Source organism: Lontra canadensis, unplaced genomic scaffold (genome assembly GCF_010015895.1).
Source record: "Lontra canadensis isolate GAN:19392208 unplaced genomic scaffold, GSC_riverotter_1.0 scaffold128, whole genome shotgun sequence".
Taxonomy (NCBI): Eukaryota; Metazoa; Chordata; class Mammalia; order Carnivora; family Mustelidae; genus Lontra; species Lontra canadensis.
In genome coordinates this window covers 3729329-3755208 of record NW_022631122.1, presented here as the reverse complement: position 1 = coordinate 3755208, position 25880 = coordinate 3729329, and the positions used below count along the sequence as shown (strand labels likewise).

Genomic DNA, 25880 nt, shown 5'->3' with positions numbered 1-25880 from the left:
TCACAAATACAACCATACTGATAATACAAGATCAAAATATGAGCAGTGAGTCAAAAAAATTTCTCCTTTCCTGTAACGGAACTCAGTGGAAGTTAATAATAGCAGATTACAGAAAAGGGAAGCTGTCAAAAACATCCTAACAATTACTGCTATCTGCTAGGATTTAGTATCAATTCAAGAGTTCTCAAAAGACGCAGGTCATATTTAGATTATCTTTCTACTTCCAAGGACAGCAGAACTGATTTTCGCACAGAAGTGACTCCATTTATCAAAATGAATTATCTAACATGCCTTAGACACAAACACAAAACTTGGACCCTAATCAGCACTGTCTTCTTCCCCTCCCTCCAAAAATTAAAAAAAAAAAAACTAAAAAAACAACAACAAAAAAACCCCACAGTAAGCAGCAAGGAATGAAAACAACAAATTTACTTTGGGAGACATATAAAAGGACTGAAATAAACTTGAATTTTCAATGAAGACTGGCAAGCAAATAGTTATATTCTTAGGGGCAAAAATGTATGTAACCCTACCTCAATTTCATATTAACGGAAAAGACAGAATAAAATGAAATGGGCCTCTAAGGAGAAATTTAATTTAAACAAGGGGAGAGGTAGGACACTCGAGTCTAAAGATCTTAGTGAAGCATTAGATGGCGTCACACACAGAACAACTCTCAGCTTTTCATAAACCACCCTGTGAGTTTCACCAGACAAACTCCTTGCTCAGAAACACGTGTGTAAACTTCTGCCTGGGACTGTAAAGGCCGCGGAGCCCATGCAGGCTGTTCTCGGTGCCCCTTGTTCAGAATCCTAGGAGAGGAAGGAGCTCTGAACAGCTTCTTAGGTGATCTGGCTTCTGGTTCTGGCTGGGCCACCTTGTCACCCTGATCCTGTCACCACCTCTCTGGATCTCACTTTCCTCCTTATCCGTTAATGATGATCTCTCCTGACCTACGGTTGAAATTCTAGCAAAGTCTATTAACATCATGGTAAAATCGAGTGATGTAGTAAAATAACCTCCTTCCCATTTTTTTAATTTGCTGATTTCAACGTCCTACTGTGGTCCCCCATTTGAAGATTTCTCAAGTTGGCTTTCCCTTCAAAAGGAGGTGAGTGGCTTTCGCATATGGAACAGAGCTCGTGCTATAAAGCAAGCCAAAAAATCTTCTCCAAGAACAAACACCCTGGTTTCCTTAAAGCTGCGCCGCAGTCTTGTGACATCCTCACCAAGCATATAATAAAGCTGTTGTAATCACTGTATTTCCCCATTTGGATGGCAATCCTTAACCAACTCTGCTTCCCAGCAAAAACCCGGAGCTACAAGGTTACACTTAGAAGAAATGCTCTCGAAGGGCAGCACGGTTACATGCAGAGTTAACTGTTTCAACTTCTGGAACAGGCTTCTTACGAGAAAGCCCTGAGGCGAACAGCAGAGGGAATCCAATCACCGGCCAGATGGGAAGTAGGAAGGAATGGAACCGATCACTCCTGGAATACGGTCGCAGCAGAGCTCAAGTATCCGGAGCTCATCTGAGACGAAGAGCGCCCCTCCTACCGTCAGGGTATCCCAACACCCATCAGAGAGCCTCTGAAAAGAACCTTTTGTCTGACTTGACCAGAAAAGTTATCAGCCGGGCAGGTGAAGGAAATAACAGACCAAACACCGACCTGTTTAAGTAACAGTAGGTAGCCTTACACGCTGAAATCTCTTCTTGCCCCATCCAGACTCCCCACACTCCCCCAGACAGCTACAAATGACAAAAAATAAAGAGCAACTAAATTAAGTCTAACAGGAGCAAAAGACTGGGAATTTAGGACTATCCACTTAACTTATGAGGGTACCCTCGATTAGTGAAGAACGTAAATCCCACGGGGTTTATTCTCGGTCAGACTATGTGGCTGAAAAGATGTGGTGACCGTAAAATAATAAAAACTACGTATTAAACAAGAGAAACTACAGCTGATGTTTCTGCCTTTTATAGATATTCCCAGGAAAACAGTCGGCTGTTGTAATGTACTTCTTTCTCTATTTCTACAAGAAAAAAGGCCTCCTCCAATGTTTTGACTGACAACCTTCCTTCAAAAGACTGAAAAGTCAGAGCGTCCAGCCAGAGTGCAGACGCGCAGGACTCCCTACCGCCCGTCCCCAGGACAACTCGGTGGCTTTCTCCTGCTACTCATACGAAGAGACCACGGCTCTTGATTTTATTCACGGAAATTACATTCAGACCCAAACCCAGTGGTTCAGCATATTTTCTGCACGCAATGATAACATTCAGATATTTGTTTCTAATTAACTTAAGTCTTGAAGACGTAACTGAGAAAATGTATGGCAGAGAAAAATCTTCTCTTGTACCAAGTCGGGATAAGCTACATACGTGGTCTGGGAATGCTGCCCCCACAGCCGAGACCTCGTCTCAGGGTTCAGTGAAATATCAAGAGGCGAGAAGCAGGGAGGCAGGGAGAGAAGTTGGCAAGAGGACTTACGTTTGCGTCTCACAAATGAAGTGGTTAGCAGGAGCGAGCTTACCAGCCTCCGCAGAAGGCAAGGCACAGAGCTGAGGTTTTAGTTCCTGGCAAACTCACTTGGAGATGCCAAGTGGGCGGCGCTGCTATGAAGCAGGGGGTGGGGGGGTGGGGCTGGGCATGAGGGGAAGGAAATAGCGAGAAGGAGCACTTACTCAGTTAGAAGCCGGTGTAGCTTGTGATAACCCCGCTCTAAGGCCAGGCTCACAGGTGTCGCTCCTTCCTGGTTGTGGATGCTGAGAGCCCCTCGCCCACCTGGCTTCTGCAACAGGAACCACGTCAACCTCAGCAGCCCCAGCCGCACGGCAAAATGCATCAGCGTCTCCCGGGGACCACCATCTGAATGTGGGAGAGAAAATCAGTACGGAGAACGTGAAAAGGACAAGCAAACAAACACAAAAACAAGTTACGTGAGCACCGCCGCCTCCAAGTACCTAAGATCCTAGAGTTAAACCACAACATAAACAGGCTTGACGGTGGCGGGCTACGACCAGCTCTTGCATAAAGACGCAACAAAGCTGAACACAGTTTGAGAAGCAAAGTCTCCGAAGAGAACCATGACATTTCTATATCCTGATTTACCACATTTGTGCAATCCATTTATATGGGCGGATTTGTAAGAGTGAATTCACACATGTGTTCTTTTCCTTAATCAAGAAGGCGCGGCGGGGGGTGGGGGAATGCAGCCTCACAATGTGGGGACACACGGGGAATAGCTGTTGGGGCTTAGATGGGTGTATCGTAAAAGGTATAATTAAAGAAAAAATAACACCCAGACAGGAGCTGGCTAGGTAAACACTAAGAACAGGTTCTGCTTGTTAAGTACACACAGGTCCTTCTAGTCCCCCACATTAAGGGCAAATCAAATTGCCAGCACTGCCTACTTTTTTTTTGTTTTGTTTAATGAAAGAAAGAAATGCATCTCCAGGCATAATAAGCCTAATTTTAAGATAATATACTAGTAAGTTCAGTAAGAAAAACGTGCACTTGGGCTTATTTCACTTACGGGGAAGGCCCCTCTTTGGTACAGCGAGTCACGCTGAAAGTGGTGGAATGAGGAAGGGCTCGGGAGGCAGACAAATCCGGGTTCGGAAGTGGCCATTTACCATCTGAGACTGGGCCCGAACCATTCTTACCTCTCGGAGCTTCATTTCTGCACCCCTAGGTGGGGTACCTTCACCTCACACGCAGAACAGAGGCAGGCGGAGTGCGGGGATAAAGACGGGCTACAAGATCCACACTCAAAGCCAGGTTCCCTCCCTTTCCCGGCTCTCTCCTCTCAGACTTCAAATTCCGTTCCAGGTTCACCAACAACCTCTCTCTTCCTCAGGCCATCCCCTGTGCCCAACCTGGGACGGGGCAGCCACGGTTGCGGTACCAGGCCCTACAGGCTGGGCGGAACTCACCTCCAGGGGGCGCCACTCGGACACTGCAATGGGAATGACGCCCAGGAGCGGTGCCTGCCTCCTCTCCTTCTCCGTGGCTACCACCGGTCTCAACTTCTTCCCCAGGCATTCCCAGACTTCTTGGACCCCACTGGTTTCTCCTTACACTCAAATCCTCCGTGCTGCTCATGTGACCAGCAGTGAAAAACGAATCCAGCTTTGAACCAGCGATTTTACAGCGAACTGCTTTCCAGTGTCGTGTGTCTTTCAGTCTAGTCTCCCTATCGCCAAGGTAAATTCTTAGATGCAAAAGCGATCTTTCGTATTTTACATTTTTCCTACAGAACTATGCACACTACTTCAAGAATTCACAGGGTGTTCAGCTGAGACACGTGGCTGGAAAGAGATCAACACCCCAGAAGAAACCCTGCATGGGCAGGTAGAAACCGTAATAATCAAGACCTCAGAGCAGGTGGCAGGGCCAGACAAAAGGGCAGAAAGAACCTTCACAGAAGATCAAATATCACCACCTGACTTGTGCCTTACAGTTGGTCACAAGCTCTCTGACGTCCTTATCAAAACCAAAAAGCTAATAAGGCTCCGACCAGGAACTATGTGACTTTTTAGAGACTGGTCAATTCCTGCCTCACTACGTGACACCTCCACACCCCCTTCAAAGCAGTTTTCTTTACAGCCTCACCACTTCCGACCCATAATTTGCTGGGTCAGCTCCGTATTTACAAGTTCCAACAACAAAGCCATGCACCTGCTCAAGCTGGCACCTTGGATCCAGCACCTGCGTCCTCCCCAGATCTGATTCTAAGGTCCTGAGCAGAAGGTGCCACATGCACTTGTAGGCTGACCACTTTATGCCATTAACAGACGACCAGAAGTGTCATGCGTGGTCCGGACCTGCGAAATGTCTGCTCTGGGCTATGTATTTTGTATTAACGCTTTTCCCACTCACAATAACCCCATGAGGTCTCACCATCCTCAGGCTGAGGCAAAGACAGGTTAATAACTTACCCACAACAAGAGCCATCAAGATTTGAAAATTCTTCTGTCAAGTCTAGAGACCATACCCTCTCCATTAACTCCACCCTCTTTTTGTAAAAAGCAATCAGGCAAGCGAGCTCATGTGGTTTACAAAGAACCTTTTCATGTTTTCCTCCAATAAGTAAAAATGTTTACCCAACTTATCCTTCATTACTGCTTTTATTTCTTTTGTCTCAGTTTAAACTCCAGCACGCCTACAATTTAGGACCAATTTCTGTTCTCTGGTCTCTATATTCCGTATTTCTTCCTCTCATGATCCTTTGTCTTTTCCCTCTATATTCTGTGAGTTACTCAACTTTGTCCTTCAGATCGCTAAGTGCATTTCCTGTGATGTCAACTGAGTCCTTTGTCCCCAGTTTGAATTTAATTACGTTATGGGATTCTGGATGTCCTTGCATCATTTCAAGCAACTCCCTTTCCTTCTTTGCCCTCACTGTGATGACTTCTCTGCAGATGCAATTAAAGCCCCTAATCAGTTGATTTAATAAGGAAGATTATCCCAGATAATCTGGGTGGGTCTAACTAAATCAGCTGGAAGGCTTTAAAAGCAGGGCTGAGGTTTCCTCTGGAGGCCGGCCTGAGCCTGTGCTCTTGGAACTCCAGCCTGCTCCGGATCTCCCCTTCCTGACTCACTGAGGATGACAGTGTTGGCTCATTTCAGTGGGTCTGAGCTTGCCCATGGTCTTCTCCTCTACTCCTGCGCTGCGAATCTTGGACCTGCTTAGCCAGCCCCTACAATCGTGTAAGCCATGCGGTGCAAGAAGTCTTACCACACATCTCTCCGGCTCGTTCTGATGCTCTGGTTGAACCCTGACCGAGGAGCTTCTGGCATATTAAGTAGATACTCCCTCAACTTACTGTCCTCCTGGTTGCTTCCTTTTCTAATATCATAATAGGTCTTACTTCTTTGAGCTTTTAAAGGACAAATGGGAACGCTCTTCTAAATTTTTCTTTGGTTTCTTAAAGAAAATTATACCTGGGAGTCTTCCATCGGAATACTCTTGCTACTTCTGTTTCCTTTAGGCTGTAATTTATTTCACAGGCCACAGGTTGGTTCGCGGGCTTTCCCATTTAACCATACTCAACTGGAAAAATCTCTACGGACGCCCGGCTTCCACTCACAGAGAAGGGAGCAGAAAATTCCTTAAGTCTCACTTGCTATCCACCTGTATACTGGAAGCACCTCCCACACCCATTCCCTCCGACCTGCAGAGAAAGCTGACGTGCCTAGCAGACATTCATGGTAAGTACGCTGCGGCATACGTCTACAAAATCAGATTTTCTGATGAAGCAAAACGTTCTAAATTCTGCGAACAGTATAGCAATCAAAGACTACATGTTTTTCCTTCCCCACCAATCCACCTAAATGCCCTGCTCCCAGTACTCTCTGAATTCATACCTATGTGACTCCAAAATCACCATTCTCTCCGCTGTTCTGAACCGCCTCTTGGATAAACCCGCAGCCCCGCACGAGGCAGGAATTCTCGCACTCCACGGGGAAGGAAAACGGTGGGCCGGTGTGAGCAATGGGCTTGTCGAAAAGGACCCCTGTAGCCCTGCCACACAATCAAGGTTTGAGCGGCAACAAAACCTTTTGGAGCTGAAGTCCTGCCATGACCAGGAAGTGCTTGTCCTGGAAGTCAACAGATATTAACCCTCTGCCAAGAAAAAAAAATCCCCAGTGATCTTTTTATATTTTATTATTTTTTAGCAACAATGACAACGAAAAAGGATACAAATATTAGAGAGTATAGCTAAGGAAAAGTCCCACGGAAGGGGTGTGGGAACTAAAACACCAAACAATTAGGTTGAGGTTCTAGTAACCAACGTCAGATACACAGAACTGAGACCGCCCTGGCTGGTTTAGGTGCAGTCTTTTTTAAACTTGTCTAATCCTTCTCTCCACCCAAATTTCTCCTTGTGGGGAGGATTCCTACCCCAAAAGATGATAAGATCTTTTCTTTCAGTCATATAATACCGTGACTGAGAACGAAGATCTCCCCCAGGGTGTTTCTCCTCCACCCTTTGTTCAGAGCTAGTCTGCAGCCAGCCGGCCCCTGCTACCCTGCAGGGTCTTTCAGGTGAAAATCATCTCCATTCACCCGACCTTCAACCTTCAACCTTCAACCTTCAACCTTCGTGAGCCAAGGAGGGACTGAGCAGCAGGGCCGAGGAAGTGAGACTTGGTCACTCACAGGGAAGATCTCCCCGAGCCATCATTCACCCTCCACCCAGATGCAACCTTATTGCTGATGTTTAGAGCAGAACTAAGGCCAAAAGGACAGCAGAGAAGCTCCTTTATGTAACCGCGGATGGAAGAACTAGACGGACAAACTCCCTCCCTCCCGTTCGTGGTTTAAAGCGAAGAGTTAGAGATCAGTAAAAGCAAAAGCAAAACAGCCTCGTTCTGCCCCAAGGAACTGTTTCTCCTGTGCTGTCCTGTGGCAGCCTTCTACAGGACAGGTTAAGTCCCTTACAGAGCTCATCGATGTTCTGCCTCTAACAGGTTACTGGACGGTGGTCAAGGTATATTCAAAACGCTTATCCACCAGTCCACACTCTCCCAGTAGGTCTTCCTCCATTTGACAGATAAAGAAACAGGGAACCAGAGGTGAAGTACTTTGCACAAACTCTTGCAACGAAGCAAGGCTATAGACAAGTAGAGCCTACTGCCCACACGACAGTGTCACCTCGAAACCAAGAGTTCTCAGCGTCAGGTTCATGCCTGCTGCGCAGGGAGACCAAGAAGCCCTACATAACATGTCCGTGTTCTCTGGGTAGGCAGCCGGACGCACTTCTTCCTGAGGAGAGATCTAAGCTATTTTCAAAGGAGTCACTGACCTGGAAACAGTTAAAAAGCACTGCATCTAAACACACAGTGGGAGGGGTAACCACAAATCTCGTATGACCCCTTTGTGCAAATATCAGGTTGGAACAACTGTCAACATCCTAACCTTCAACAGCAAGGAGTCCCATTATGTAACAGGGCGCCCTGTGTACCTGCCTCTTTACCCCAGGTGATAACCCTGCTTCGTGCCTGCTTCCTTTTTTTTTTTTTTTTAAGACTTTATTTATTTATTTGACAGACAGAGATCACAAGTAGGCAGAGAGGCAGGCAGAGTGGGGGGTGGGGGGAGCAGGCTCCCCGCTGAGCAGAGAGCCCGATGTGGGGCTCGATCCCAGGACCCTGAGATCATGACCTGAGCTGAAGGCAGTGGCTTAACCCACTGAGCCACCCAGGCGCCTCTCGAACCTGCTTCCTTTAACAATCCTGGCAACGCACTGAGGTGAGCAGAATGCTTCTTTACATTTGTTCCTCAGCAGCACGCACCTCGTGACCGGTGCCCCACTGCCTTTCAGGCATCCGGTGGCGCAGGCTCTAGCCCACCAGGAAGGGAACAACTCAGCTGCAGAATGCGGATCTGGCACTGGCTTCAGGCTCTTGATCCCCGTTGCTGACTTCAAGGTAGGTCTATCATGGCCCATGCATGCATTTCACCTTCCAACGTAAATACACCTAACTTGTCCAGTTTTTTTTGTTCTTTTAATTATTTGTAACTTATTTAAGATGAAACTCACTTGTGGGGGCATACAGTCCTGTGAGTCTGAACGCATGCACAGATTGTTCTAACCACCACCACCAAGACATAAAGCCGTTCCAACAGCCAAAAAGCTCCCTCGTGGCAGCCCCCTGCGGTGAGACCTCAGCCCCACTCCTAGTCCCGGGCAACTACTCATCTGTTGTCTGTTGCCATAATTTTGCCCTTTTTAGACTACCACACAAGTAGAATCACACACTACGTAACCTTTGGAAATGGACTTTACCCAGCAAAATGCATCCAGGCTGCTGCATTTGGACCCCCAACAATTTGTCCCCTTTATTATTTTTCAATGTTATACCCCCCTTTTTCATGATGAGTGGTGTCCTCCCGTATGGACATATCATTACTGGCTTACATATTCACCCAATGACCAAGATCTGGGTTGTCTACAGTTTTGAATGATTATAAATAACGCTGGTGTAGGCATATCTGTGCAAAGATTTTCCAAGTAAAAAGAAGTTTTCATTTCTCTAGAATAAACAGCCAAATGTGGAACTGCCGGGTCATATAGTAAATGTACACTTAACCTTGTAAGAAACTGCCGAACTGTCTTCTGGGGCGCCTGTATCATTCTGCACTCCCATTAGCAATGTAGCAGGCACTGTTCTGCAGCCTTGCTAGCCCCTGGTATTTTTTATTTTACCCATTCTAACAGGTGGGTAACGGTACCTCACTGTGGTCTTTAACACACTTCCCTAACTATTCAAACTTGATTCAGCTTTTGCTAGTACCGCTTGAGCAATTTTGTGCAACAGAAACCGAAGCAGCACGTGGCAAGTCCACAGAAAGCTGGCAAAGCTGGCCAGTTCCCTATGAAAGGCAGGGAGGCTAAGGCCCAGAGAGGGGAAGTGACAGACCCAAAGTTTCAGACCTGTGCTCTTTCTAACAGCTCTTTTTAATCCTGGTAACATGAACAAATGATCCCACTCCTGTGCCTTCTTTCAAGACAAAAACAAAACCATAAAAACACCATAAGCCCCGTAAATGACGGAGGTGACCCTGCCTTGACACAGACGTGTACACAGCAACCAGAGTTCCCGCTGCCACAGCAATACAGAACAGGAGGGGCTTGTGGCATAAAGCCTCAACGGGAGGTTTCTGAAAAGGTGCCCTTGTCCTCAATGATGGCAAATACTTTGATCTTTAGATCTTAGCAGTGGAGGGGTTCCTTGGTCTACATTAATTAGACAGAGAAAAGGAAAAATGTGTCCTTCCTTGATGGGACCTTAGAGTCCACGTTTCCCTTTTTATTTCACTGAGGCAGGCAGCTTGCCGCAGCCCCGATGCTCAGGGACACCACTGCCGCCCCGGCCACAGCATGTCAGAGGACCAAAGCTGGCAAATACCTCTGTAGCCTTCTTCCATGGGAGGAAGTCTGTGAGAGCAGCCACTGAGCATGCCCCTGACCCAGTCCCCTCTGGGTGTTTCTGCTCAGGATCTGCTCTCGGGCAGAGAGGGAGACTTCTGGCTTGCTCTCCCTACGGAGTACGATGATCAGAGCCGGGTGGCCACCGAAGGGCAGTCCCATGACTGTCGAGCTCTTTCAGGGATAAAGCAGGAAGAGGAGCAAACCCTTCCGGCAGATGCAGCATCAGCAGCCCAACGAGCTGTCATCAGTAGCAAAGCAAACCTTCTGACCTCCATCTGCATAACTCCTAAACCTTTCCATTCTACTTGAACTCAGGAGGGAATGAGGGTGTTACTTATTAGACCCCAAGCGTATACTCTTTCATTTAAATACAGTCATAAAACCATGGCATCTAGTAGATACGCATCTGCTACATAAATGATTATGTAGGAAAACCCCTAAGAGGAACATATGGTTACTATGCCAGTGCTTTTTTTTTTTTTTTTTTTTTTAAGTGTAACCCTTCCTTCCGTGAACTCTCACATGGAAAGCCAGTAGATAAAATAAGTGAAGAGTGAAATTGCTCTGGTTAAAGAAGTGTGGGGTTTCGCAGAAGCCAGGCAGCTCTGGTGCCCCCCTCCCACCTCAATCCCCCATCTTTTCGTTCCTCTAATTCCGTGGAGTCTCTCAAAAACTTCAGAATACAATAATGAAAGCTCTTTGATTATGAAATACCAAAAGGATGACAAAAATTACTCTGTTACTGTCCTCATGAAGGACAGGTCACTTCCTGTGCTTGGGAGGACACACGAGAACTAGAGACCCGCAGCCAAGCGCTGCGTGCGCCGCCCTCTGCTGCAAACAGCAGCCGCACACAGCCACACCAAGCCCCTGCTTGGGGCATTTCACTGCAAGAACAGGTTTAACAGCTCCGAGAAGAGAAGGCATCAAGGCCACACTCTACTCCAGTAACCGCGAGATCTACCCAGCCACTGTGAAAGGCTTGAGGACAATGATCGTACAGAAGCAGCCCCATTGAGAAAGCAAAGTATTCTAAATTCGGTCTCTCTGTGGGTCATTAAGTGCTTACCCTGCAAACTCTGATCCGTCCCCAACACGTTCCACTCCGCCGGCAGCTTCAGGTGTCTGAATGCCAGGGCAACCTTCTCGTCAAGGGAATTCACATCCCCAGATGGGGGTCCTGATCGGTCAAGAAAACGAGTGAAGTTCAGGGCCTGCTGATTCCCAGCACTGGTCGCGAGGAACTGGGCTGCATCGTACGCCTCATCCTGGATGAACTGGAAGTCTTCTTCGGCCACCACAAACACGGGAAGGCCCTCCTTGGAAGCACAGAGCAGCACCTTCACGGTCTCACAGCAGTCGTGACCTAAACAAGACACAGAGAGCAAAGAAAACAGTGTTTGAGTCCTCCTGCCGGAAGAGCAGTCTCAGAGTCCTCTTGCTGGGAGGAGGACAGTCTCCGAGTCCTCTGCTGGGAGGAGGACAGTCTCAGAGTCCTCCCGCTGGGAAGAGGACAGTCCCTGAGTCCTCCCACTTGGGAGGAGGATAGTCTCCAAATCCTCCCACTAGGAGGAGGACAGTCTCAGAGTCCTCCTGCTGGGAAGAGGACAGTCCCTGAGTCCTCCCACTTGGGAGGAGGATAGTCTCTCCAAGTCCTCCCGCTAGGAGGAGGACAGTCTCAGAGTCCTCCCGCTGGGAGGAGGACACTAGTAGGTCCTCTTTGCTCTTCTTGCACAATACCCAAGTTCTCCTTCCTAAAAGAAAGTACTTCCTCTGCTCTGACAGCAATCCAAACTTCTTTACACTTATTTTCAGCTCTTTTTCTGAACTATTATTTGCAACAATGAATTAGTTCCCTTACTGCCAGTAAACAACTCTGTTCCCTAAATGTATCCCCTATAGCTAACGTCTGGCACCGAACAGTCTCTGAGATCCCAGGACATACTGAATTATGGCTGTTCAACTCGAACAGAGGAAAGAATGAAAGCTCAAGGATCTCGTCAGGCCTAGCAAGTCTGATACGACTGAACTGAGCTAGATCTGGAAACCCAAAAGGAAGAAAGCCACGCAGACTGGTTAATATAGGAGGATTTTTACAGATTCCCCAGCACTGCCCTATTATCACCACAGCGCAACTGATCAAATGATGAAACATCTTAAAAAGTACCAAACTACCTGATTTTATTTCACTGTTATTAGAAATTCAAGGCCTACAAGATGCACTCTGCTGTCAGATACATGTTCTTTCCTGTCATGTAATGATGTCAACAACATCGCCTGGTTCACAGGGATGACGCAATGCTGCGGCCAGAAGCCCTGTTCAGGGAGGGCAAGCATGCCGGAGATCAGTACCCACTGTACAGACGGGGCAGACCTCACGAGCTGCCACATACGTGCCGCCCCAGAGAGTTCCACTCGAGTAACATCCACACCGTTTCTGCGGGAAAGGCCTTCCTGGACAATCAGACTCTGCTGGATTTTTAGCCTCACAGCGTTAAGTATGTACAACATGCAGAATATCGTCATTGGAACACCCTCTTGACCCTCAACTTCCCAACACTGATCTCAACTGGCTAGAAGTATGCCCCTAACATCATCATTCTTCTTCCAAAAAACCTCTCTGGTGAGAAACGCAGAAAGGAAAATGGAGCCTGTCTTTCTGCTGCGTGAGTGATGCCACCTGGTGCTCTGGCCGATTCCCCGCAGGCCCCGGCCCGCCCCACTTCCCTGCAGCCCCTCACTCGCAGAGACTGCTTGTCCATAGTGGGGTGAGGCAGAGGAAGCCCTCTATAGGGCCACGGAGTTCACTTTCCATACTGTGGCCACAGGCCAGGAGAGGCTTCAGATGCGGACAGAACAGACGAAGCCTTCTGCTGCCTTTGAAAGAGAAAACTGTAATTGTTTTTCCCGTGTGAACAATGAGAATAATAAGTAAATTGATTTTCCGCATACGATTCTCCAGGGGCCTCTTTAAGCCCTTTACCCTGGTGACAAATCTCTCACTGTTGTGTAACCTTAGGGTGGTTACAAGTATTTACTGACCAAGTGACTACCACGTATCAGGCACCCGACATGTCATTTTCTCTGTACAAGAGATTTATGAGGTATGTACTATCCTCATGTTGCAGATGACAAAACTGAGACTTCGAGAAGTAAGGTCACAAAGATATTATAAGAAGCTGAATCCATTATTTAAATTCAAGTCTGATGCCTAAGGTCGTGGCCTAGTGTATCATGATGCAAGAGTTCTGTCCCTGCCTGCAAGGAGCCTAATACTCGAACGGCAGGCCAGTACGACGACTGAGCAACAAGAACAGATTCACTAACCACTGAGATCCGCTTTCACATGAACACGTCACTCCACCACGTACACGTCCTGCCTTCTGAGTTGAATTCTTTCTATGAAGGCTGTAGAAGAGGGAGCATCCCTGCCTGGTGCGTGTCTGTGCCCACACGTGCCTGACGCCCACGTGTGTACTTCAACTCAATGCATGTGCTGAATTTATACATTTAACATATGAAATGAAATTAGGGAAAAAAAACTTCTGATATTCCTTTGAAGGGAAGCCAGCCTAACTGTATAAAACAACAATGTCAATTAGAAACAAGTCAACAGATTCAGGTAGTAGTTTGGAGATTCTTCTGGCAAAAGTATTTCTTTTAAATTGCTCCATAATGGGGCACCTGGGTGGCTCAGTCAGTTAAGCATCTGCCTTTGGCTCAAGTTATGATCCCAGGGCCCTGGGATGGAGCCCCGCATCTCTCTCTCTCCCTCTGCACTCCCCACCCTCTGCTTGTGCATGCGCTCTCTCACTCTCTCGCAAATACATAAAATCTTTTTTTTTTAAAGGTTAAAAAAAAAACAACTGTTTTATAACATCCAACAGCTACATAGGCACCAAGCCCAGGGCACTGGGATTACAAGTGTGAAAGACTCAGCCCTCCGTTTCAGCCCTCCGGAGGTTTACAGTCTGTAAGGGGGAATCAAACAATTTGCAGAGAACTTCGAAGAAGTCAGAGTGGGATGGGCTCTAGAAGAAACACACAGTGCAACTGGTGGGAGAGACGCAGGACATTTCCCAGGTGAGTATGAGCGGGAAGATGTCACAAAGCAGGTGGCTGCTAAGAAGCCGCTTTCTGCAGGCACCCTGCTCCCAGCTCTGCAGCCCTCAGAACGCAGATGCACGGCACCTACCTCACCTAACACACACACACACACACACACACACACACACCATAACATGCGGTGTGCTGGCTCTACTCTCTGTGCTTTCCAAGTAGCCGTTCATGTACTCCTCATAGCAACTCTATGCGGCAGACCCTATTATTATACCATTCACCAGATGCAGAGACCAACACACAGAAGTACTAAGTCATTTGCCCACGGTGATGCAGCTCCTGGGTGCCAGAATCAGAACTTGAGCCCGCTTCCTTGCTCTAGAGGCTGCCCCTTCTCTCAAGATTTATGGGTACAAGAAGACTTGAAGAGGAAACAAGGGGACCGTGGAAGAATGGACAGGGAAGCAATAAACACACCATGCTCAAACCCTGGTTGGAAACTCTGACGCTGTGCGACCCCAGATCACCTCTGCTTCTGCGGGCCTCGACTTCCTCATTCACTGCATGAGGGAGCAGCCCCTACGAGCCTCAGCATTTCTCCAGAGGTCAAAGCCTGTGGGCGTCAGTAGGCAGAAGTTGGACAGGGAGAGAACGTTAACAAGATTCCAAGAATAGAGAACTGTTTGAAGAGCCCAAACATGGAAGCAGAAGGTAAGTTCAAGGGATGGAAATGACAGTTTCGGGAGGATATTAACTTGGTTACACCTGGATACTTAGTGACAGCAGAGACCTGGGTCCAAACCAATTTCCCTTACTTCTCAGCTACGTGGCCCGAGGTAAATGAGAACACCTCTCTGTTAAATCTAGACAGTCTGCAGGTCTTACACATGAAGAGCAGAATTAGAAGAGTCTTCTCAAATTCTTTAATAATATCACCAAAACAACATCACCTAGCCTCAATTCATTGCCTATGAAATCAGACAGACAGGTGTAACAATAGGTATTTCAGTTGGAAGAATTACTTTAAAGTAAGAATGGTTCACGAATCTAACTGACAATTACAGCACAGCATTACAAGCCTCAAGCCTGTGCAAAGGTGAGAAACCCAAACGCTTGAACCAGAAAGGGAGTCCCAATGCCACTAATGGCATCCATCACCCTATAAACACCTAAATACCATCCGCCTCCCTCTAAGAGCTCCTTCTATATAGACAGAGTTCATCCCATATTCCAGATCTTCAGTTTCATCTCTTTCTCTCTATCTCTCTCGCTCTCTCTCTCTCTCTCTCTCTCTCACACACACACACACACACACACACACACACACGGTGCACTGAGCGCAGAAAAGCCACTGTGAAGCAACACCATCTTATTCAAAACTGCCAAGTGTAGAAGCGTCTGCACAGAACTCCATCCAGCTAGGAAAGGGTGCAGACAGACAGAGGGGACACAGAAGGTGGTTCGCGCACACGCATGTGTGTTTATCGGCAGCCTACGCATGCCTGGCTCTTCCCGCTGCGTCAGCAGAAGTAATCGGTGAGCAGGCAGATGTGGACGGTGGTGGTGGTTGGGTGAACTACTGTCAGCTCTGTCTGTGTGTACATTTCTGTGTAAAATAAAACTATGTATCAGAGGAGGCGAATGTCAGGAAAGGCCAGGAAGCAGCAACCCAGGAGCAGCGATCCAACTGTCGGCCCCGTGTTCTTCCCTACGGACATGAACTCACAATCTGAAGGACAGACTATGATCAACCCAAGTAAAATGTACCATCAATCTGGAACGTGTTTGGTATGATTTTAGGCTCCTTTTTCAAAAGAAACACTGAGGAGTAAAAGAGGAGTGGGGGGGCTGAAGGTGTCCTGGACCAGCCTTTAATATTAAAAACTGAGAGTACATAGGGAGAGCGACTGCCGCCCTCAACCACAGCACTCGCCGCCGGCATCTGGAAACCAGCACCCGAGCCTGCAGGCACTACTCTCTCACACTGGGGTTTTCTATTATGCTCGACTGGGTCTCAAGACTATTTTTTAATTCCTATGACCTTTCAGATAAAGCATTTAGGGGGGAAAAACCCAACATGTTAAAAAACAAAGCTATGTAAAACGGACCCAGTAATAAAACCCGCTGCATAAAACGTCTTGTTGCCATAAACTCGCCCTAGAGACAGGACTCTCTCCAGGGGCCATCACACACAAAACGCAGGGTATTAAGGATGCCCACATCTATACCAAAAAGACACAGAAACCACATCCGATTTGCTAGCATCGCCACAGTCAACCTCTCTACACAAAAAGTGTAGCAGAAAGAGGAGGAGCAGGTTTCGGCCAGGGGCACGGTGCTTCTCCTTCCACTCAACCTCCTGCTAACAAAGAAGGAAAGTAAGAATCCCAAGTCTTTTTAGAAAAGGAAGGTCTGAAAACTTTACTGAGCCTCTTCTGAGGGAAGCAGCTCCAGAGAATTTAAAAGAAGGGAAGAAGACGGAGAAATCGGTAAAGGAATAAGCCTAAGCGTCAACAATTCCATCTTTTTTTTTTTAAGATTTTTTATTTATTGATTTAACAGAGAGAGATCACAAGTAGACAGAGAGGCAGGCAGAGAGAGAGAGAGAGAGAGAAGCAGGCTCCCTGCTGAGCAGAGAGCCCAATGCGGGACTCGATCCCAGGACCCTGAGATCATGACCTGAGCTGAAGGCAGAGGCTTAACCCACTGAGCCACCCAGGCGCCCCAACAATTCCATCTTTTAAACTGCCCTCTCAGTACCCTCGCGACCAGGCCCCGTTCTTTCTTCTACATCAGAAATCCACAGTAACTACTGGGGTGAGGGAGATCTTTCCCTGACCGACTGAGGGTTCCTGAGGTTTGCTGGCAACGAGCGGAAGAGTCAGACAACACCCGCTGGAGTCTTCACCATCCGCTGCGCTCAGGGTAGGTCATCCTGAACAAGTCACTCCGCCCTGAAGCCCAATGCCACCCGCCGTCCCGACTGTGAGAAACCATGAGAGATGGCCATGCACAAAGCACCGGGCCTGAGACAGGCACCAAAGACTGGTAGTTATATTATTTAGCTATTAAAATGTTCTGTTGAGGGGCGCCTGGGTGGCTCAGTCAATTACACGTTCAACTCTTGATCTGGGCTCAGGCCATGATCTCGGGGTTGTGAGACAGAGCCCTGCATCCAGCTCTGCGCTGAGCGTGGAACCTGTGAAGATTCTCTCTCCCTCTGACCTTCCCTCCTCTCCCTCTCTAAAACTAAACTAAAATGAAAAAAATTTAAAAATGTTCCTGTTTAGGTCACTCAAGGAAAAGAGATTCCCGATACTCTACAAAGAGCTTCTGCCGCAGGACCCAGTAAAGCTCCGGAGCTAAAAGTTGCCTTTGGCACTACTGAAAAGATAAAGGGGGGGGGGGGATCCAGAATAAACAAAAACACAACAAAAAGCACCTAGCGGAGGGGCGCCTGGGTGGCTCAGTCATTAAGCGTCTGCCTGATCCCGGGTCCCAGGGATGGAGCCTGTGTTGGGCTCCCTGCTCAGCAGGGAGCCTGCTTCTCCCTCTCCCTCCCACTGTCCCTGGCTTGTGCTCTCTCTCTGTCAAATAAATAAATAAAATCTTCAAAGAAGAAGAAGAAGAACCACCACCTAGCTGAGAAGCAACAATGTCAAGTAACTGCTAATGCTCCTCTTAAAAGCACTGAATTCCAACCTTTTTTAAGCTGGCGGGTCAGGAGGTGCGTGTGCTCATGCGGCTGGAGAGCGTTTCTGTAGGCTCCTTATCACCGTATGAAGCCCCGTACCCATGGAAACGAAATATTGCTCCAGATAAACAAGTACGCTGAAGCATGACCCAAGAATTACTTCATTTCCTATTAAGCTAAAAGTGGCACACATCCCATCCGGGCCTTCTGTTTTGAGAATGAAACAATTGGGACTTTGTCTGACCAACTATCCAAAGAGGAACGCTGAAAGTGCTTGCTGGACCAGACCAGCCCAGCCCAGCCCAGCCCAGCCCAGCCCCACTCAGAGCATGGTCTTCTCTTTCCTTTCCTTTTTTTTTTTTTTTTAAAGATTTATTCATTAGAGAGACAGAGAAAGACAGAGTGTGTGTGTGTGTGTGTGTGTGTGTGTGTGAGAGAGAGAGAGAGAGAGAGAGAGCGCGAGCATGGGGAGGGAGGGGAAGAGGGAGAGCGTAGGGGTAAGGGGCAGAGAGAGAATCTCAAGCTGAGATTCTCCGCTGAGCTCAGAGCCTCACAGGGCTTGATCCTACCATCCCAAGATCATGACATGAGCTGGACGCTCCACCGATGATGCCACCCAGGCAGCCCCACTCCTGTTCTAAGAGAAAGGCTGTGGTAAGGAGTCAACGGTGGAAAACACGGAAACACTGTCTTTTAGTCTTTCAGTCTGGCATCCAAGTACCTGAGAAGTGGCGATACGGGGTTTAAGGAAATGTCCAGTCTTCAGGATAATGGGCAGGTGCAGAAAGCACCTACTGTTCATTTTGGGTGGTCTGGTGGCAGATGTGCAAATTTCGTGTGTGTGTAAAATGTCTCTGTGTAAAAGTATTTAAGCAGAATGGGACAAAAAAACAGTAGGCACAGGAATTTCATCATGTATATTTTTTGTGGGAAAAGGGCTAGTTAATACAGAACACTGTCTGCCATACTTCAGCCTATTACTGTAAGGCAGTGTTCCTCAGTATTTTACTGTCATCCCCCCAAGGAGTCTTTGTAGACATTTTTCTATATTCACCCCCCCATCTAATGAAACTTTGGTGCTACAGATTTAGCCCATATTTGTACATGTGTCTCTGCTTACAGAGAAAGATTTTCTGCCCCCCACGAGCCAATTTTCACTCCTCTGGCAGGACCACTGCCTCCATACAATGTGTGTGGCTCAGAGTCCAGGCTTAGACCCTCAGCTCCAAGTACACAACGTCCACATAAGCATGACAGCTGGGACAGTACACAGCAGAAGGTTTTTCCCTTCAGCTAGTCCCCAGTTTGTTTTTCCAGCATAGTAACTATACATACTGACTAGCACTCGGACAGTAACTGAAGATTTTTTTAAAATCTATAATCCTACCTGTCTAGGGATAGCCTTACAGCAGGGGTGTTTTAGAATAGGGAAGACTGTTAAAAGTGTCCAACACAAAAGTAACGATTCCTTTGCCACAGAAGGGGGGGTCCAGCACTCTGCAATTACGCCAGTGTAAAGTCTACAACTTCTTTTCGAATGTGTAATTCAATCTGGCAACCTTGGACATCAGCTACTAGAGAGAGGTCTGGGTTCACAAGAAGTGAGTGATACATCGTGATCTACCTGTAGAGCTACTTACTGGGACCTGGGCTGTGAGCACTGATTTTTAATAATCCCGAAAGGAATTCTGATCACAGCAATTAAGTTTTTTTTCTTTTTTAAATGACAAATCTACTATATATAGTACCTTCCCTCTGATGAGTGAGAAAGAAAAACACAAGAGCTGGGTCAAATTTTAGGTCAATGTATGTTTGTAGTTTTCCTGTCCAACAAGAACCTGTGCTGTAAATTCTTAAGTAACACATGCTGGGAAAAGAGAGAACCTGCACTAAAGCCTTGCATAAAAATAGTGTGTGGCGTCCACTGAACATCCTGTCTCATTTCCATTCTGAAATCATTGTTTGCTGGGTCTAAATTCACATTTAGCTAATAAAAATGAACATAATAAGGCAGTACTCCATATCCCTCAAGAATTATCTTCCAAGGATACTCAGACTTCTTTACATTACTTACCAGTCCCCCACAAGTCTTTTAAAGAAAAACCTCAGCTTTATCTCTAAAGGAAACTCACTGTTTAGTTAAGATGAGATTTGTAGTCAGATTCGTTTCATACAAAGAGAAAAGAATGGAGGTATTTTCCTCTACTACAAAGGCCATACCTTTCGTCTTTGGAGATGGATATGCACTTTAGGCAGTATTTCAGAGCAAATTATATTCTTTTTTTTTTTTAAGATTTTATTTATTTATTTGACAGACAGAGATCACAAGTAGGCAGAGAGGCAGGCAGAGAGAGAGAGGAAGGGAAGCAGGCTCCCTGCCAAGCAGAGAGCCCGACGCGGGGCTCGATCCCAGGACCCTGGGATCATGACCTGAGCCGAAGGCAGGGGCTTTAACCCACTGAGCCACCCAGGCGCCCCGCAAATTATATTCTTAACCAGAAAATGCATCGGTGTCTTGAACGTAACATTTTATTACATAGCTCGTCTGTCTGTGTCTCGTGTTAATCAGAACCCGACAGCTTTATTTTCAGAAGAGAGGACATTGTTTTCGTCTTCAAAATGTTTTTTATTAAAAATTACTTTGTAAAGCACCCAAACAATTCAAAAGCAAATAAAGTAGAAACCAAAGTCTCCACCTAACTGCCCCCTAAGATGCTTTTATTGGCCTTACTTTATTAAAAAGGGGGTATGATATCATGTCTACAGCTTTTTGATGGTGGTAAGGCAAGAAGATTATTTATAAAAAAAGCCTTTACAATTTATAATTAGACACACACAATTCATTAAAAACATCTCATTAAGCAAGAAAGGGAGAAAATAGAAAAAAATAATCTTCATATCCGAAGTTAAAACATTTAAAGGACACAATTTAGAAATGTTCCTTTCTCTCTTCCACCCCCTAATAATAAAAGGTTACAGACTAACATCAAGAAGTAGTTGCATTTTGAAGGTCAATCAATCATCTGGTTTTAGTAAAAACTAAAATGTTACAAAACACTGACAGTGAAACATGCAGAGAACTCAAAGAAAAATCAGAGCCAGCAATGTGGATGAAACATGACATTAAAACCAAGAACAAGACACAAAGCTCTTTTTCTTTCCAGAGTCAACCCAAATGACTAGGACTGGCAGAGCTCATCCCACACGTGAGCAGAAAGGGTGCACTGACATTGCTCCCAGCAGCAGCTGCTGCAAACAGACTTATCCGGGACTGGGATGCACCAAGCAAGCACAGACTTTCAATCAAGAATCTTGACTAATCTGACACTGCCCACAGCAGACAGGAAATCCAAGGTTATCAATGCAGCTAACTGACGCAAATCATCATAGGTAGCTCTGGAAAGAGAACACAGGCTCCCACCCCCAAGGAAGAATTCAACTCAAGAAGCCAGAGCAAACTCCTTTTGCATTTTTCTCAAAAGAAAGGGCATGTGTGTGTATAGGCACACACCCATGTGTGCACAGCCTTTCAAGAAGAACGGCTTCCAAGAACCGGGGTGAATTCAGATAAAGTAGAAACGCTCTTCCATCAACTGGTAGGGATTCCTAGGACAGACTTCTTAGCACACACCAACAAAACAGAAGTCTATGCCCTCATGAAGCTGACTTTAGTAGAGGCACGTAGAAAACAAATAAGATCAATAGAAGATATAATGTGTTAGAAGTTTTTAAGTGCAGTGCAGAAAAATAAATCAGAGAAGGGCAAGAAGGAATACAGACAGGAGGCCACTGTGTATTTTTTTTTTTTAAAGTAGGCTCCACACCCAACATGGAGACCAATGCGGGGCTTGAACTCATGACCCTGAGATCAAGAGGCAATGCTTAACCAAATGAGCCGCCCAGGCACCCTTTGAAGGCTGTTGTGTATTTTTACAAGGTGGACCGGGAAGGCATGAGAAGGAGACAGCTCAGTGAAGAGTGGAAGGAAGGGAAGCAACAAGTCTAAGACGTCCCTAAAAACAGATTAAGGCAGTTTAATTCTAGACTAAAATATTTAACTCTATGATATCAACAAGAAATTCAAAATCAACTCAATGTCCTCAACGCCCCTATCCCTACACCTCCACTCATGACTACGGCAGATGCGGCAGCTTAACAAGACACGTGAGTGGAAAGATCTCACACACAGTGACCAGAGCAACAGGGAGTACTCAGGATCCCTTCCGCTTGAACAGTTCACAGAGCTCCTACCTCACCAGCGAGGACCTTGCCACTGCCCTGCATCCATATCAAAGGTCCACATGTGACAGTTTGGCGCTACATTCTGTCTGGCCTGCTTGTACAGGAGGGTCGTGCAGGGACTCCAAGCCTCTGTCACTTCTGCTGTGATCGAGCACCTCCTACCATCAGCCCAAATGAACACGAAAGAGGAGCAGTCTATGCAGGCTAAGTGGGGTGAGAAGGGGACAGGTTGTTGGGCCCTGTAAGCATGACAGGGGACATGGGAGGTGCAAGAGATCATAATTTAAAGGGGGGTAGTTGATTAGCGGAAAATGGAGAAGGCAGGTACTAGGACTCCAGGCCCCACGCAAGTGGGTCAGGGATTCTTCTGCTAACTTCCAAGTTAGAAGAAAGCAGCACAGTACCATATCCATTCTGGTTCGCTGGGGTCAGCAGGGTAAGGGTCCTCGGAGTAAGTACAGAAGGACACCCGGAGATGGGTGTGACTGGGAAGGAGGGGTGCAGAGACCCACAGAAAGGTTTGGAACTAAAGGCAAGGGAAGAGATGGGAACTAGAGTTTGGAAAGGGAGGCTGGAGCTCAGAGAGGGTCTGGAACAAACTCAGAGCCCCAGGCTGTCACACAGGTACAGCGGGCTTGTGAAGCCAAGGAAAGGAACTGCCTGCCACCCATCCTCATCGCAAGGCCTCGCCAGCGAAGGGACCAGAGCTGCCGGGCAGATGTCCTCGTGACTGAGGACTGCAACCAGGGCACAGGGCAACACCCTTGCCACAGCTGTCCTCTCCCTCAGCACTCCGTGCGCCCTCCACATCCACCTCCGTGCTTTCTTACACATGCGCACACACAGTCATGAACACACCCTCACGTACCACCCCCTAACTTTAACTCCTGACCTGTTTCTAACTCAGGAAGGAGTAAGTTTATAAAAATTACCACCATTCCTTTCCCGGTAAGAGTCTAGTCAGGCACGGCTGACTTGACCCCCTGCGGAGCTGTCTCTCACCATCACCCACACAGGACAGAGGTTTTGCAAGGGTGATACTGGATGGCACCTGCTCCAGGGCAGGCCTCAAGTTCCAGATAAGCCTTTCTAACATGATAAACATCACAGGAAATGAGATGATTGGAGTTTTAAGTTACAAAGGAGGATACTTAATACGCTTTAGAAAGAAATCAGTATCTATCCTAAACTCCAGGTGAATTTCCAATCCCTAAAACTTTGTTGCGGGGGTGGGGGAGAAAGGGTGGGAGGAAGATGTTCACAGGAATTGTCAAAAATCTGTAAATCCTGTATTTTTCAATGTCATTTTTGCCAAGCAGGAGGATAAATACAGCTTTCAACTAATTGTTAAATCCCAGTCTTTGACTGCAGAAAAATTTCCAGGAGCTGGTGGGTATCTGACATGAAGTTCATTTATATCAAATGGCACAGCAATCTGAACCAATACCAGCAAGACTAGATATTAAAAGTGCTTCATAAACTAATAATTTTTCACACGGTCTATTTCAACATAGTGGAATCAGTGCTCTGTAAAAACACTGGTAAAAGGAAATGGTTTAGTAAGAAGTAAATCCACTGCATTCTCTAAAGGAAAACAGTTAACTCAGCACTTTTTAGGCGCTCCCCCCAAGTGCGCCCTACTTTGTATCCTGATGAAAACTGGTCAACTGTTAACTTCGAAGCCAGGTCAATGAAGGAAAGCAGCTCACTTCCAAACACAGATCAATACACCTTCAGGTGCTGCGACAGACAGGTCAAGGGACAGCCATTATCTTATGAGCCGTTTCTCGTGGAAGTAGCAATGATTTCCTGACTTCTGTAAAGCATTTTTAATAACTACCTATCTTCCCCTTTTAATTGTTAAGCCCATAATTACAACAGTGATTAAGTACTCATTAACTGTGTTTTACCTTTACTTTTGCCACTATGATATTCAGAATTCAAATCTGCAGTCACACCATGGGAACCACAGTAGAACATGTATCTTCAAGCACCTGTTTTAGTTCTCCCCAAATCTCAACGTTCTCATAAATTAATATTTTTGCTGATCCTGATTTTTTACTTTTAAACTTACGACACCATTTTATTTCGCTATTTTCTAGTGAGGCTCAGATTTTTGTGGAACAAGCAAATATAAAGAGAATGCTTTATTATAATGCATTATTAACATAAAGATTTGACAGGAATTCTATCGCCCTGATTCATTCTTCTCACTCCACATTAACGGACACAGAATAGAAGTGTGCATGAGCCAGGAAAGGCCAGTGAAGACTGCCCAACACTTACCAGGAGCAATGGTCTCCAGCGTATCGGCACTGACCTTCCGAGTACTTGTGCAGTGATGGAGGGTGGAACCCGAAAATACCAAGTAAAAAACTACATCATCCTCAACTTTGTCCTCTTCAGCCAGCAACACGGTAACCACACAATCGCCCTAGGAAAGGAAAGAGAGAGTCAGGTTCCCCTCGGGAGTCCGTCTTCACAAAACATCAAATTCAAGGGAAAATCAAATGTCTCATCCAAACTGGGTCCCATTCGAGTAGGTTATACAAATATAAACCCTGAGCACTTACATGCCAGGAAGTACTGTAGGCACTGAGAATACAAAATGATCTGAAAATAAGATCTCTGTCCTCCTTAAAGCTGAGGGTTTTAGTGGAGGTGGCTGGACAAATGAGTAAACTAAGAAGGTAAGAGTTGGTTTGGGTATTTACTTGATGAACAGGTAAAAAAGAAATTCAAAAGAATCCAAAAATAAGGCCAAGAGGACGTTGGAGGCATATTAAACAGTTAGTTACATCCTTACAGCCTGAACGCGCCCTTGAGCCGTGTTCCAGTGGTAGTAATAACTCTCAGTCCTACATCCTAGAAATCATTGCCAAATCGCCCCATTCTCCAACGAGGAGAGTCTCCGATGAGCTAGCCCGGAAGTGGCAGGGTGCAAAGAGCATACACTTGGGCTCCAGTCAAACCTACAAAGACTTCACTTAAATCCTCTAAACCCCACTGTCCCTGACTATATTAATGGAGACAATACCTCCTCTTCCCGCAGCTAATACATGAACACTCTTGGAATACAATCAGCTCTCAGTCTATGATAATATTCTTACTCTACAAGGACAGGACAATCACTTCCGGTGATGTGTTTCCTGACCATCTGGAATCCCTACTCTTCTTTAGCTACCTCTCCATCAAATCCTTGGAATTAGACAAAAACCTTGTATCAGTACCTTTGTCCATGACTCTGCAACTGCTGAGAGGATATCTGTTGTTAATTCGCAAATATTCTTTCTAGTTTTTACACGTTCTTTTTTTTTTTTGAGGTTAGTGTCTAAATTAAATATATCCTACAAAATACAGTCCTAACTATTACTCTCAATCATAAACATTAGACAATTCAGGTTGGCACCATAAACAAAAGATTTTAAAGCACTAGGTTCAGTAATATCTAAATCTTAATAATGTACTGTTGTTTTTTTTTTTTTTAAAAAAGGAAAAAGAGAATAATGCACTATGGAAAAACCAATTTAGAAAAAGCCAGGCTACTTCAGCATTAAATAGGAGCAAGAATGCTCCTTCCTTAGAGTTTTGTTTTTGTTTTTTTTTTTCCCCCCCTTTTCCATTTGGCAACAATGAAGCCTTTGAGAGAACCATGCCACCCTGTGGCCAAAATTTATTAGGCCCAGCAGCATTACAGAACAGCAGGTAATATTTTTATTCAACACCGAAAACCAAAAATCACAACATCAAACTTAAGCAATGCTCCAAAACGTTGATTCTGGAAACAGAGTTCAAAGTATTTCCCAAAGTCCCAAATGCCCATCTCTTCATTGATCCCCAGTGCTTTGTGCAGTGCCCTGTACATGGTAAGGGACCACATCTGTTCAATGCAACAGTAAGAATTCAGAATGAGCTACAAATAAGCTGTGACGTCCTACAAATGCT

At 46.2% G+C, this 25880-nt stretch overlaps 1 protein-coding gene across 10 annotated transcripts in view; it reads right to left on the bottom strand.

The window, feature by feature from the left end:
* The window catches only part of AKAP13 (A-kinase anchoring protein 13), a 313801-nt gene that overhangs the window by 173720 nt on the left and 114201 nt on the right, over positions 1-25880 (bottom strand). For all 10 annotated transcript variants that reach the window (XM_032842356.1, XM_032842358.1, XM_032842357.1 and 7 more), the window contains exons 3-5: positions 24222-24369; positions 11010-11306; positions 2684-2867 (exon numbers count right to left, since the gene is read on the bottom strand). In XM_032842356.1, the coding sequence (XP_032698247.1) occupies positions 2684-2867; positions 11010-11306; positions 24222-24369 (629 nt within the window). The remainder of the gene's footprint in view (positions 1-2683; positions 2868-11009; positions 11307-24221; positions 24370-25880) is intronic.